At 48.9% G+C, this 14,119-nt stretch overlaps 1 protein-coding gene across 5 annotated transcripts in view; it reads left to right on the top strand.

Annotated features, from left to right (window-relative positions):
• LOC138522061 (antigen peptide transporter 1-like) overlaps nt 1-14,119 on the top strand; it is a 151,711-nt gene that overhangs the window by 76,397 nt on the left and 61,195 nt on the right. For 4 of the 5 annotated variants that reach the window (XM_069635298.1, XM_069635302.1, XM_069635299.1 and 1 more), the window contains exons 6-7: nt 3,404-3,601; nt 6,699-6,827. In XM_069635298.1, the coding sequence (XP_069491399.1) occupies nt 3,404-3,601; nt 6,699-6,827 (327 nt within the window). The remainder of the gene's footprint in view (nt 1-3,403; nt 3,602-6,698; nt 6,828-14,119) is intronic. The other variant, XM_069635301.1, reaches the window with a different exon arrangement.

The raw sequence follows: 14,119 nt of genomic DNA, 5'->3' as shown, positions 1-14,119 counted from the left end.
CTCCAACCTTACTCTGATTTCTGTGGGGCTTACATTGACAACATTGTCATTTATAGCCTGACCTGGGAAGACCATCTCTCCCATCGTTACACTATCATGAGGGCACTCCGACAAGCCGGACTGATTGCCAATCCAAAGAAATGCAAATTAACTCAATCAGCAGTGAAATATCTAGGCTTCTTTGTTGGGAATGGCAGTGTACAGCCACAGCGAGGAAAGGTAAAGACTGCTCTAGATGCTCCCACACTTAAGACAAAGAGAGCTATTCCCTCATTCTTGGGGTTAATCGGGTATTACCGTAAGTTTATCCCCAGGTTCTCTGACAAAACATCCAGATTGACTGATAAGCTAAAAATCGCAAAGACTCTGAACGTTTGCTGGACTGAGGAAGACGACATCTGTTATAATAACCTAAAGCTGACCCTATGTCAAAACCCCATACTAAAAGGGGCAGACTTCTCCAAGGAATTCACCTTACAGACGGATTCCTCCCTGACAGGATTAGCAGCAGTATTATCCCAAGTGCATGATGGTCTAGAGCATCCCATCCTATTTGCCAGTCGTACACCATTCCCCAGAGAAAGGAACGATTCTGTATTAGAATTAGAGGCCCTTGCCATCACATGGGCAGTCCTCTATCTCAGATATCTGCTGGGAAGGAAGTTTACATTGATCACTGACCACTCACCACCAAAACTCAGGACATTCTGTCCACCTTTTCTACACTCCCTCACAACCCATCCCCCTCCCTCCTCATTCCCCCTCCTCCCCTGTCACGCCTGATGAAGTTACCAGAGTTGTACACTCCATGAAGGTCTCTTCTAAAAAGGTCTCCCCTTGCTCATACAGGACCATCAAGGATAACGTTGGCTCTCTTCCCCCTTCTCTCGCTGATTTCTGAAATCATTCTTTCTTCTCTGGATCTTTCCCCTTCCCCCTCAAGCACTCCCTTGTACGCCCACTGCTGAAAAAAAAAAACATCCTCTGACCGTAACTGCCCTGCCAGCTATTGCATCCATCAAGCTACTTGAGAAGCTGGCCTGGTCCCAACTTGTTGGTGGCCTCCATGATATGATAGGATTGGTTATTTATAACGTGCTTAATACCCAGAGGTTTCTAAGCACGGACCCAGGAATCAAACCTGTGTTGCTTTGTGTCGTCTTGCTTCCAAGGCGATCATGTTGCCCCTGAGCTATCCTACCATGACTATCAATCTGGATTCCAAGCATCCAGAGGCACGGTAACTGCTCTTCTGAACACCCAGTAAGAACTGCTCACATCTCTGGACTCCAACTCCCCAGCTGTCCTAATCCTTCTCGATCTCTCCTCTGCATTTGACACAGTTAACCATTCCATCCTCATACAAAGGCTCCATGATGCACTTGGTATCTCGGAACGGGCACTGGATTGGCTGTCGTCCTTCCTCACTAACTGCTCCTCCCAATCATCCTAGGCCCCTTCTCCTCTCCTACTTCAATCGCCACCTGTGGTGTCCCTCAGGGCTCTATACTCTCCCCCTGGCTCTTTAACATCTACTTTGCTCTCCTTGCATGCCTCATCTCCACTTTCTCCTCCAACGTCCAGTGTTATGCAGATGACACACAGCTCTTCTTCAGACTCCCTGCTGACCCTCTTGCACCCTCGATCATCCCTGACTGCCTATCTGCCATCCAGTCCTGGTGCGCCTTCAATGATCTCTGTCTCGACGCCTGTAAAACTGAGATCCTTCCCATTGGGACCCCTGCTCCCTCCTCCTTCCATTCACTCTGGCCTGCCTCCTTGGGCACTACCCCTGCGCCTTCAACTGAATCCAGGAATCTTTGAGTCATCTTTGACTCCTCTCTTTCCTTCCTCGCTCACACTCAGGACATTGCCAAGAAGGCCAACTATCAGCTATTCCTTCTCAAAGGAATTCTACCTTTTCTCACTTTCCCACAGAGGCTCAATGTGACTCAAGCCCTGGTTCTCTCTAGACTTGACTACTCTTGCAGCCTTCTCCTGAATATTCCTTCTTCCACTCTGCGACCCCTGCAGCTTATCTAGAATAGGCCAGCGAGACTTATCCTTGACCTTAAGCACAGGGACGCATCTCTCCTGAACTAAAGTCTTCACTGGCTCCTGGTTGCTGCAAGGATTAAATTCAAATACATCTGCATCATCCACAAGGTTGTCTGGGCCCGGGGACCACACTACCTTCAGTTCTATCTTAGTAAATACTCTCCCTCTAGACCACTATGTTCCTCTGGCACCAACTCTTTGTGTGTAAAGCGTTTTGCTAAACAGAGGACAGGGGGCTGCTCACTTTCCTCTGCGGGCTCCCTCCGTTGGTATAGCCTCCCCCTGCGCCTTGAGCAGGATCTTCTCAAATTCCGGAAGCTCCTCAAGACTTTCCTCTTTTCCTCCTCCTTCCCTCCTTCTCTCCTCTGCCAATCCCACAGTTGATGAATCGGCGTCCTTGCCCCTTATGCATCTTTGGGGCCTTGAACTCCCAAACCAATTCTTCCCAGCTCCTGTCTTTCCACAGCACTTGCATCTGCACTCCCTCTGCTTTGGAGACTCGCATTTACACTTCCTGGGTCCCAGGCCGTGTAGCACTCAACATTCCTCACACTTCACATGGGCTCGGACTCCCCATCACTTACCCCTTTTTCCTCTTCCACTCTGCACTTGCCTGTTATGAATAGTCACAAGGCATAATAGGTGTGTCCCCCTCCCTCTTCCCCCTCTGCTCTTAAATATTGTTTTATAATGTTATAATGTATTACCCACTCTCCCTCCCTGCTCTGTGGGTGCTTTGAAACAGTATATTCTTATTGTATAATCGCCTAAAAACCAAACATTAAATAAATAAATAATTTGGGACGAGGATGCTGCTTGGATGAGCAGGGTGACTGATGAGGGAACTGAGCTTCAGAAGGATGTTTCCTTGGAGGTTGGTGGTGTTCAAGAGAGAATATGGGGGATGTGAAGTTGAGGGTGTTGCATCCACAGCAGTGTGTATTGTTGTGCTGTGCAGCTGTGTGTGGCCATTGCACTTGGAGGCATGTGCCGCGTGGAGCACGCTCAGTAAAGTGCCTGGTGGATGAGGAGCTCCCTTCATGAAGATGTGGGTACGAGTTTCAGCCATTCCCCTCAGGATGCAATGTGGACTTTACAGGGCACAGGGGCAAAGTCATATGAAGGACTGGTCTGGACCAGCAAGGTGCGTCGAAGAGGGGTCCTCAATGGGGATATGGGGCGCTGGGAGGGGAAGCTGGAGGGTGTCAGAAGGGACAGTTCTGGTCATGAAGGATGTGATCTTTGGCATAGGAAAAGCAGCAAGAAAACCTTGTACTAGCTCAACAAAACTGCACCTCTCCTTATTGACCCCCTACTCAGCAATGCTCTCTCTCCCCCCTCCCAGAATCTGTCAAAGCAGGTACAGGAATCTCTGTCGAAGGCCAATCACGTGGCATCGGAGACATTCTCCAACATGAAGACGGTGAGGAGCTTTGCCAATGAGGACAGGGAAGCCGAGCGATATGCGGAGAAGCTGCACGAGACGTACCAACTCAACAAGATGGAGGCTGCAACATACGCAGGAGTCATGTGGACCAACAGTGTGAGTGGCTGCTGAGCGTTCCCTGTGCACCACTACAGCAATGAGGTGTAAGGTGTTCCCCGTCTCCTACAGTACCACTAGAGCAATGAGGCGTAGGGTGTTCCCCATGTCCTACACAAGGAGCACAGACGTAATGGGCTGTAGTACATCCACTTATGCTGACTTCTTATATGCTAGCAGTGTAACTGGCTGTAGTATATCCACTTATGCTGACTTCTTATGTGCTAGCAGTGTAATGGGCTGTAGGATATCCACTTATGCTGACTTCTTATATACTAGCAGTGTAACGGGCTGTAGTATATCCACTTATGCTGACTTCTTATATGCTAGCAGTGTAATGGGCTGTAGTATATCCACTTATGCTGACTTCTTCTGTGCTAGCAGTGTAACGGGCTGTAGTATATCCACTTATGCTGACTTCTTATATGCTAGCAGTGTAATGGGCTGTAGTATATCCACTTATGCTGACTTCTTCTATGCTAGCAGTGTAACGGGCTGTAGTATATCCACTTATGCTGACTTCTTATATGCTAGCAGTGTAACGGGCTGTAGTATATCCACTTATGATGACGTCTTATATGCTAGCAGTGTAATGGGCTGTAGTATATCCACTTATGCTGATTCTTATATGCTAGCAGTGTAATGGGCTGTAGTATATCCACTTACGCCGACTTCTTATATACTAGCAGTGTAACAGGCTGTAGTATATCCACTTATGCCGACTTCTTATATGCTAGCAGTGTAACGGGCTGTAGTATATCCACTTATGCTGACTTCTATGCTAGTAGTGTAACGGGCTGTAGTATATCCACTTATGCTGACTTCTTTTATGCTAGCAGTGTAATGGTCTGTAGTACATCCACTTATGCTGACTTCTTATATGCTAGCAGTGTAATGGGCTCTAGTATATCCACATATGCTGACTTCTTATATGCTAGCAGTGTAATGGGCTCTATTATATCCACTTATGCTGACTTCTTCTATACTAGCAGTGTAATGGGCTGTAGTATATCCACTTATGCTGACTTCTTATATGCTAGCAGTGTAACTGGCTGCAGTATATCCACTTATGCTGACTTCTGATATGCTTGCAGTGTAACGGGCTGTAGTATATCCACTTATGCTGACTTCTTATATACTAGCAGTGTAATGGGCTCTAGTATATCCACTTATGCTGACTTCTTCTATACTAGCAGTGTAATAGGCTGTAGTATATCCACTTATGCTGACTTCTTTTATGCTAGCAGTGTAACGGGCTGTAGTATATCCACTTATGCTGACTTCTTATATGCTAGCAGTGTAATGGGCTCTGGTATATCCACTTATGCTGACTTCTTCTATACTAGCAGTGTAATGGGCTCTAGTATATCCACTTATGCTGACTTCTTTTATGCTAGCAGGGTAATGGGCTGCAGTAGATCCACTTATGCTGACTTCTGATATGCTAGCAGTGTAATGGGCTGTAGTATATCCACTTATGCCGACTTCTTATATGCTAGCAGTGTAACGGGCTGTAGTATATCCACTTATGCTGACTTCTTCTATGCTAGCAGTGTAACAGGCTTTAGTTATCCACTTATGCTGACTTCTTCTATGCTAGCAGTGTAATGGGTTGTAGTATGTCCACTTATGCTGACTTCTTCTATGCTAGCAGTGTAACGGGCTGTAGTATATCCACTTATGCTGACTTCTTCTATGCTAGCAGTGTAACGGGCTGTAGTATATCCACTTATGCCGACTTCTTTATGCTAGCAGTGTAACAGGCTGTAGTATATCCACTTATGCTGACTTCTTTTATGCTAGCAGTGTAACGGGCTGTAGGATATCCACTTATGCTGACTTCTTATATACTAGCAGTGCAATATACTAGCAGTGTAATGGGCTCTAGTATATCCACTTATGCCGACCTCTTATATGCTAGCAGTGTAACGGGCTGTAGTATATCCACTTATGCTGACTTCTTATATGCTAGCAGTGTAACGGGCTGTAGTATATCCACTTATGCCGACCTCTTATATGCTAGCAGTGTAACGGGCTGTAGTATATCCACTTATGCTGACTTCTTCTATGCAAGCAGTGTAACGGGCTGTAGTATATCCACTTATGCTGACTTCTTATATGCTAGCAGTGCAATATACTAGCAGTGTAATGAGCTGTAGGATGTTCACAGATGCTGGCCTCGTGCTCATGCCATGTAGTTCCCCCCCGGCTCCCCAGTAGGACCTAACTGCAAGCTCTGGGTGGGTGCACTGTCCTTTGCAACACCTGCAGTTTAGCAATTGTCTGGATGTGTGTGTGTATTCCTTGTGAACCCAGATTTGAGGGAATGGTGCCTGGATGGGAGCACACCCCCTGTCTAGGTTAATGACAACTTGGATATGTGCACATTCCTGGTGAGTGGGGGCCAGTGTGGTGGATTTCATTTTGTCCTGTGGCTGTGTGCACTGTGTGCAAGGATCTTGAGACCTGTGGGAAACTCTGGGGAAAAACACCCAGGGATTGTGGGCCCTGCCCAATCGCATGATGAGCGCCAATGCCTGCCCCGACCGGCACTGCCGTGACAGGCAAACGTCCCAGCTGACCACCGAGCACAGCATTTGAGCAAGTTGAAGTGTGGCTTGAAACAGCCTGCCAACCACCATACCAAGGAAAGTGAAATGTGGGCCAGAGTCCTCCCTTCCCAAGCTCTGAACCCAAGGTTCATGCCTTCCATATCCCCCAGCATGCCACTCATGTTAATGAGTGGGGTTTCCACGCTACCCCCTTTGCTCATCTCCCAGATCCTTGTTGCACATGGGGGTTCAATGTATCTGTGTGAGAGAGGGTGGGGCGGGGGGTAGAAAGCAAGAGTTTGGCAGTGGCAAAGTGAGAAAGCGAAATGGGAACGGTCTACAAGAAGTCAGTGGTAGGCGAGGTGTGTGTGTGTGTGTGTTATATATCAGGCAAGGACATCCTGGGCGTGTGTGTGCATCCCTCATGTCTTCCCTCCTGTTTGAGGTGAGGGCTTGCACATCCCCCATCCCACTTTAGGTTCAGAACCACTGTAAAGAGGATGTTTTATTTGCTGCTGTGACCTGCCTTTCATTTCTGCCCTCAGTTCTCAGGCTTGGCCCTCAAGGTGGGGATCCTCTACTACGGGGGGTGCCTCGTGACATCTGGCACAGTCAGTGGAGGGGACCTTGTGGCTTTCATCCTGTACGAGCTGCAGTTCACCACAGCAGTGGAGGTGAGTGCTTAGAGATATTGCAGTTCTTAAAACACAGACAGCCCCTCCCCCATATGTACACAAACTTAAGCAAGCCATACGTGAGGGCAGCAGAGGAGGACCCCACAAATAGATCCAGGGAGCAAACCTAATCCATGTTGAGGGCTGTATATAAATGCGTCTGCTTAAATTCTCACTGCAGGAAAAAGTTTTACTAAGGAACGCCACCCCTCCATTCCAAAATGTACCGTACGCCCAGCTCTGACTGCACAGGGTGGGTGATACAAAGATCCAACACCCCCCCCCCTCCTCCATTCCATTAATGAGCCGTGCACCCCGTTCTAACTGCTCAGGGCCGGTGGGACACAAATCTGATGACCCCCTCCCTCCATTCCAAAATGAGCCATACGCCCAGATCTGCCTGCACAGGGTGGGTGGGACACAGACCTGACACCCCCTTCCATTCCAAGACTTCATCAAGAACTTGAATACCTTGTTCCTAAATACGAAAATACTGGGACGAAATAGATGAGCTGAGTAATGAAGATTAATGGAGGCCAAGAGCACAAGCTGCGCTCTAGTTGTTGCAGGAAAAGGCAAGCTGCTGGGAGATTTAAACTGGCAGACCAGCTGACAGGGAGACGCTGGCTGGAGAACTCTAGTCCTCTCTGTCGACTTAGGGACTGCAGTGCTGGTTTGAGGTGTGTGGCGCCAACCTGCTCAGCGAAGGAAACGAGGGGTGCTGACTGCAGAGGACGGCACACTGCGAGGATGCCAGAAGCAGACGAGAAGCTTCAGGATGTTTGCAGGTACCGAAAGACAACCTCCACACCGCCGTAGCCCGGAGAGATGCAGAACGGAAGAGCAGGAGCCGCGATAGGCACGGAAGCTGTGAAGCAGAGGCGGTGAGAGGAAACAAAATGTTCATGAGCCACAGGCTTACTGCAGGAGAACCTATATACGCCATCAAGAGCCAGTGAGTCCACCCAAGGGAAGCAGGGACACTGGGGCGTGTTGGAAACCCTCCCAAAAGCAAATAACATGAAATAGAGTGTATGAGAAGGAGCAAACCAGTCAATATTACTTAGAGACAGAATGGAGGAGCTATAAGAGACTGTCAAGTTTGTAAGTGTATACTACATATAAGGAATGCCCTGGCAGGATAGTGCGCCAGGCAGAGTCAAGATAGAACAGAACAAACAAGAGAGACTATTAAATCTGTAAGTGTGCACAGTGCACATATGAGGAAAGCCTTGGCAGGAGAGAATATCATGCAGATTCAAGCCACAAGAGAAAGGCCCTGGCAAGAGAGTCTAGCAGGCAGATGCAAGCCACAAGAGAAAGGCCCTGGCAGGAGAGTATACCAGGTATCCTACCAAGATACAGACTAACAGCCAAACTGTTTTGTGTGTCAGTTGTGTTGTTGATCGAGAGAAACTTAAGCAACTGTTTTCCTTTGAAGTATAAAACAAAGTGAAGAGAAATCCAGGTGCAGGGAACCACCCTCTGGAACAAGGAACTCTCTCCTTCTGCAACCTTTGTGTTGAAGTTACACATTTTCTTTTTGAACATTTGTACACTACTCGAGGCCAAAGACATTTTCCCTTTCACCTTGGAGTTGATTTTTAGAATTTGAGGGCCAGGATAGTACTTTGGACACAGGACATTTTGCTTTGGACATTCTGACCTTTGACAGACCCTTAGTTTTTTAGTCAGGCAAATGGTAGGTAGGGAAATGGCTCTTAAAATAGGGACATAGAGGTATTTTTCAACCCCTTTTTATTTTAATAAAGGTTTTGGGTCCAAACCATGATTCCCCTGTGTCTGCATCTCACTCCTGGCTCCTCACAGTGCCCATCGTGGATAGATCTCTCCATCTGCCTCCAGTGATGTGCAGGGGTAGATAGATACCCCTGCACAGCACTGGAGGCGCATGGTGATATCATCCAGTACTTCCTGTGCTTCCTGGGGGTAGATAGCTACCCCTGCACAGCACTGGAGGCGCATGGTGATATCACCCAGCGCTTCCTGTGCTTCCTGGGGGTAGATAGCTACCCCTGCTCGCCACTGGAGGCACATGGTGATATCACCCAGCGCTTCCTGGGGTTAGATAGCTACCACTGCACAGCACTGGAAGCACATGTGATATCAGCCAGCACTTCCTGTGCTTCCTGGGGGTAGATAGCTACCCGTGCTCGGCACTGGAGGCACTGGGTGATATCAGCGAGCACTTCCTGTGCTTCCCGGGGGTAGATAGCTACCCCTGCTCGGCACTGGAGGCACATGGTGATATTAGCCAGCGCTTTCTGGGGGTAGATGGCTACCCCTGCTCAGCACTGGAGGCACATGTGATATCACCCAGCACTTCCTGTGCTTCCTGGGGGTAGATAGCTACCCGTGCTCGGCACTGGAGGCACATGGTGATATCACCCAGCACTTCCTGTGCTTCCCGGGGGTAGATCGCTACCCCTGCTCGGCACTGGAGGCACATGGTGCTATCACCCTGCACCTCCTGTGCTTCCTGGGGGTAGATAGCTACCCCTGCTCGGCACTGGAGGCACATGGTGATATCACCCTGCACTTCCTGGGGTTAGGTTTAACCTCCTGCCTCTTCTGTCTCTCAGGGATGGGTATTGCCCAGTGCCTCTAGGGTTCTGCCTCCATGACATCACATAACCCATCGGGAGTAGATATTGTGCTGACTGTGGCCATGGGGGCACCAGTTTGGGAATGTATCAGGTGCTCAAGAATGTGACGGCCTGGGGATTCCAGCCATGATGGCTGGCCAGGCAGCCAGGTGTTTTGGGGGAAGCGGGCCGCTCCACGTTACCTTGATCTAAACATAAAAGGAGCTACCAGAGTTACCTACAGACTGCCTCTGTGCTTTGCTTCACAATAGTGTTGACAATGTGACATGAGAGAACACAAGGTACATGTGCCGGAGGAAGGGAGGTTCCAAGAGTTTTTAAACCTCAAGTTTGATGTTTCAAAGGCGTGATACATAAAACAGAGCTTAAGGGAGGGCCAAAACCACCCGTGGCCAGAGCACAACGTGTCCCCTTGGTGAAGAGAAGTGTAGTACAGAAATAAGTGTCCAGTCTGTTCCAGGAAGGTATAACAAAAGACGTGGAATGCGTGTCCCCCTTGGGTGTAGTCAGGAAGGTGAATGGGGATGTATGCTTGTGCGTAGACTTATAGCAACCTATGTCACAGATGGCTAAAGGAACACCCCAACTCCCAGAGAAGGTTCAAGGGTTTTTATTGATTTATTTGCCATGACACTAGGGCGTCCCTCATTCTCTTGTCTAGATATAGTGTTTCCCACACTAACCCAGGTGTTCACAATCCCCTCGTAGATGGAGACTATTGACCCATACAGTCGGGTATCTAGCTTGGCTGTCAATGAGAACCTAAAGGCAATTGCCGTCTATATCTAAACTCCCTCCTTGACCTTCTAGTCTAGCTCTTCACTATCAATGTTGTTAGTAACTACACACGGTTTGGGAATGTGCCTTCCAGACACTCTACCAGGCTCTGTCTCTTCATCTCGTGCCCTGATATACCTCTCCCTGTCTCTGAATGTAACACTCTACCAGGCTCTGGCGTCTTCCTCTCATGCCCTGATATTCCTCTCCATGTCTCTGAATGTAACACTCTACCAGGCTCTGGCTTCTTCCTCTCATGCCCTGATCTTCCTGTCTCTAAATGTCACACTCTACCAGGCTCTATCTTCTTCCTCTCAAGCCCTGATATTCCGCTCCCTGTCTCTGAATGTAACTCTACCAGGCTCTGGCGTCTTCCTCTCATGCGCCAATATTCCTCTCCCTGTCTCTGAATGTAACACTCTACCAGGCTCTGGCGTCTTCCTCTCATGCGCCAATATTCCTCTCCCTGTCTCTGAATGTAACACTCTACCAGGCTCTGTCTTCCTCTCCCACCCTGATATTCCTCTCCCTGTCTCTGAATGTAATGTAACACTCTACCAGGCTCTGTCTTCTTCCTCTCAAGCCCTGATATTCCGCTCCCTGTCTCTGAATGTAACTCTACCAGGCTCTGGCGTCTTCCTCTCATGCGCCAATATTCCTCTCCCTGTCTCTGAATGTAACACTCTACCAGGCTCTGGCGTCTTCCTCTCATGCGCCAATATTCCTCTCCCTGTCTCTGAATGTAACACTCTACCAGGCTCTGTCTCTTCATCCTCTCATGCCCTGATATTCCTCTCCCTGTCTCTGAATGTAACACTCTACCAGGATCTGTCTTCTTCCTCTCATGCCCTGATATTCCTCTCTCTGTCTCTGAATGTAACACTCTACCAGGCTCTGTCTTCTTCCTCTCATGCCCTGATATTCCTCTCCCTGTCTCTGAATGTAACACTCTGCCAGGCTCTGTCTTCTTCCTCTCATGCCCTGGTATTCCTCTCCCTGTCTCTGAATGTAACACTCTACCAGGCTCTGGCTTCTTCCTCTCACGCCCTGGTATTCCTCTCCCTGTCTCTGAATGTAACACTCTGCCAGACTGTCTTCTTCCTCTCCTGCCCTGATATTCCTCTCCCTGTCTCTGAATGTAACACTCTGCCAGGCTCTGTCTTCTTCCTCTCATGCCCTGGTATTCCTCTCCCTGTCTCTGAATGTAACACTCTACCAGGCTCTGGCTTCTTCCTCTCACGCCCTGATATTCCTCTCCCTGTTTCTGAAGGTAACACTCTACCAGGCTCTGTCTTCTTCCTCTCATGCCCTGATCTCCCTGTCTCTGAATGTAACACTCTACCGGGCTCTGTCTTCTCCCTCTCATGCCCTTATATTCCTCTCCATGTCTCTGAATGTAACACTCTACCAGGCTCTGTCTTCATCCTCTCATGTCCTGATATTCCTCTCCCTGTCTCTGAATGTAACACTCTACCAGGCTCTGGCGTCTTCCTCTCATGCCCTGATATTCCTCTCCCTGTCTCTGAATGTAACACTCTACCAGGCTCTGGCTTCTTCCTCTCATGCCCTGATATTCCTCTCCCTGTCTCTGAATGTAACACTCTACCAGGCTCTGTCTCTTCATCTCATGCCCTGATATTCCTCTCTCTGTCTCTGGAGGTCACACTCTACCAGGCTCTGTCTTCTTCCTCTCATGCCGTGATCTCCCTGTCTCTGAATGTAACACTCTACCAGGCTCTGTCTTCTTCCTCTCATGCCCTGATATTCCTCTCCCTGTTTCTGAATGTAACACTCTACCAGGCTCTGTCTCTTCATCTCACGCCCTGGTATTCCTCTCCCTGTCTCTGAATGTAACACTCTGCCAGACTGTCTTCTTCCTCTCCTGCCCTGATATTCCTCTCCCTGTCTCTGAATGTAACACTCTGCCAGGCTCTGTCTTCTTCCTCTCATGCCCTGGTATTCCTCTCCCTGTCTCTGAATGTAACACTCTACCAGGCTCTGGCTTCTTCCTCTCATGCCCTGATATTCCTCTCCCTGTTTCTGAAGGTAACACTCTACCAGGCTCTGTCTTCTTCCTCTCATGCCCTGATCTCCCTGTCTCTGAATGTAACACTCTACCGGGCTCTGTCTTCTCCCTCTCATGCCCTGATATTCCTCTCCCTGTCTCTGAATGTAACACTCTACCAGGCTCTGGCTTCTTCCTCTCATGCCCTGATATTCCTCTCCCTGTCTCTGAATGTAACACTCTACCAGGCTCTGTCTCTTCATCTCATGCCCTGATATTCCTCTCTCTGTCTCTGGAGGTCACACTCTACCAGGCTCTGTCTTCTTCCTCTCATGCCGTGATCTCCCTGTCTCTGAATGTAACACTCTACCAGGCTCTGTCTTCTTCCTCTCATGCCCTGATCTCCCTGTCTCTGAATGTAACACTCTACCGGGCTCTGTCTTCTCCCTCTCATGCCCTGATATTCCTCTCCCTGTCTCTGAATGTAACACTCTACCAGGCTCTGTCTTCTTCCTCTCATGCCCTGATATTCCTCTCCCTGTCTCTGAATGTAACACTCTACCAGGCTCTGTCTTCTTCCTCTCATGCCCTGATATTCCTCTCCCTGTCTCTGAATGTAACACTCTACCTGGCTCTGGCTTTTTCCTCTCATGACCTGATCTCCCTGTCTCTGAATGTAACACTCTACCAGGCTCTGTCTTCTTCCTCTCATGCCCTGATATTCCTCTCCCTGTCTCTGAATGTAACACTCTACCAGGCTCTGTCTTCTTCCTCTAATGCCCTGATATTCATCTCCCTGTCTCTGAATGTAACACTCTACCAGGCTCTGGCTTCTTCCTCTCATGCCCTGATATTCCTCTCCCTGTCTCTGAATGTAACACTCTACCAGGCTCTGTCTCTTCATCTCATGCCCTGATATTCCTCTCCCTGTCTCTGAATGTAACACTCTACCAGGCTCTGTCTTCATCCTCTCATGTCCTGATATTCCTCTCCCTGTCTCTGAATGTCACACTCTGCCAGGCCCTGTCTGCTTCCTCTCATGCCCTGATATTCATCTCCCTGTCTCTGAATGTAACACTCTACCAGGCTCTGTCTTCCTCTCCCACCCTGATATTCCTCTCCCTGTCTCTGAATGTAATGTAACACTCTACCAGGCTCTGTCTTCTTCCTCTCAAGCCCTGATATTCCGCTCCCTGTCTCTGAATGTAACACTCTACCAGGCTCTGGCGTCTTCCTCTCATGCGCCAATATTCCTCTCCCTGTCTCTGAATGTAACACTCTACCAGGCTCTGGCGTCTTCCTCTCATGCGCCAATATTCCTCTCCCTGTCTCTGAATGTAACACTCTACCAGGCTCTGTCTCTTCATCCTCTCATGCCCTGATATTCCTCTCCCTGTCTCTGAATGTAACACTCTACCAGGCTCTGTCTTCTCTCTCTCATGCCCTGATATTCCTCTCCATGTCTCTGAATGTAACACTCTACCAGGCTCTGTCTTCTTCCTCTCATGCCCTGATCTCCCTGTCTCTGAATGTAACACTCTACCAGGCTCTGTCTTCTTCCTCTCATGCCCTGGTATTCCTCTCCCTGTCTCTGAATGTAACACTCTACCAGGCTCTGGCTTCTTCCTCTCACGCCCTGGTATTCCTCTCCCTGTCTCTGAATGTAACACTCTGCCAGACTGTCTTCTTCCTCTCATGCCCTGATATTCCTCTCCCTGTTTCTGAAGGTAACACTCTACCAGGCTCTGTCTTCTTCCTCTCATGCCCTGATCTCCCTGTCTCTGAATGTAACACTCTACCGGGCTCTGTCTTCATCCTCTCATGTCCTGATATTCCTCTCCCTGTCTCTGAATGTAACACTCTACCAGGCTCTGGCGTCTTCC

This window comes from Ambystoma mexicanum, chromosome 13 (assembly GCF_040938575.1).
Source record: "Ambystoma mexicanum isolate Mex_15411 chromosome 13, UKY_AmexF1_1, whole genome shotgun sequence".
Classification (NCBI taxonomy): domain Eukaryota; kingdom Metazoa; phylum Chordata; class Amphibia; order Caudata; family Ambystomatidae; genus Ambystoma; species Ambystoma mexicanum.
Note: the sequence above shows the minus strand (reverse complement) of the source record. Positions and strands in the feature narration are given on the sequence as shown.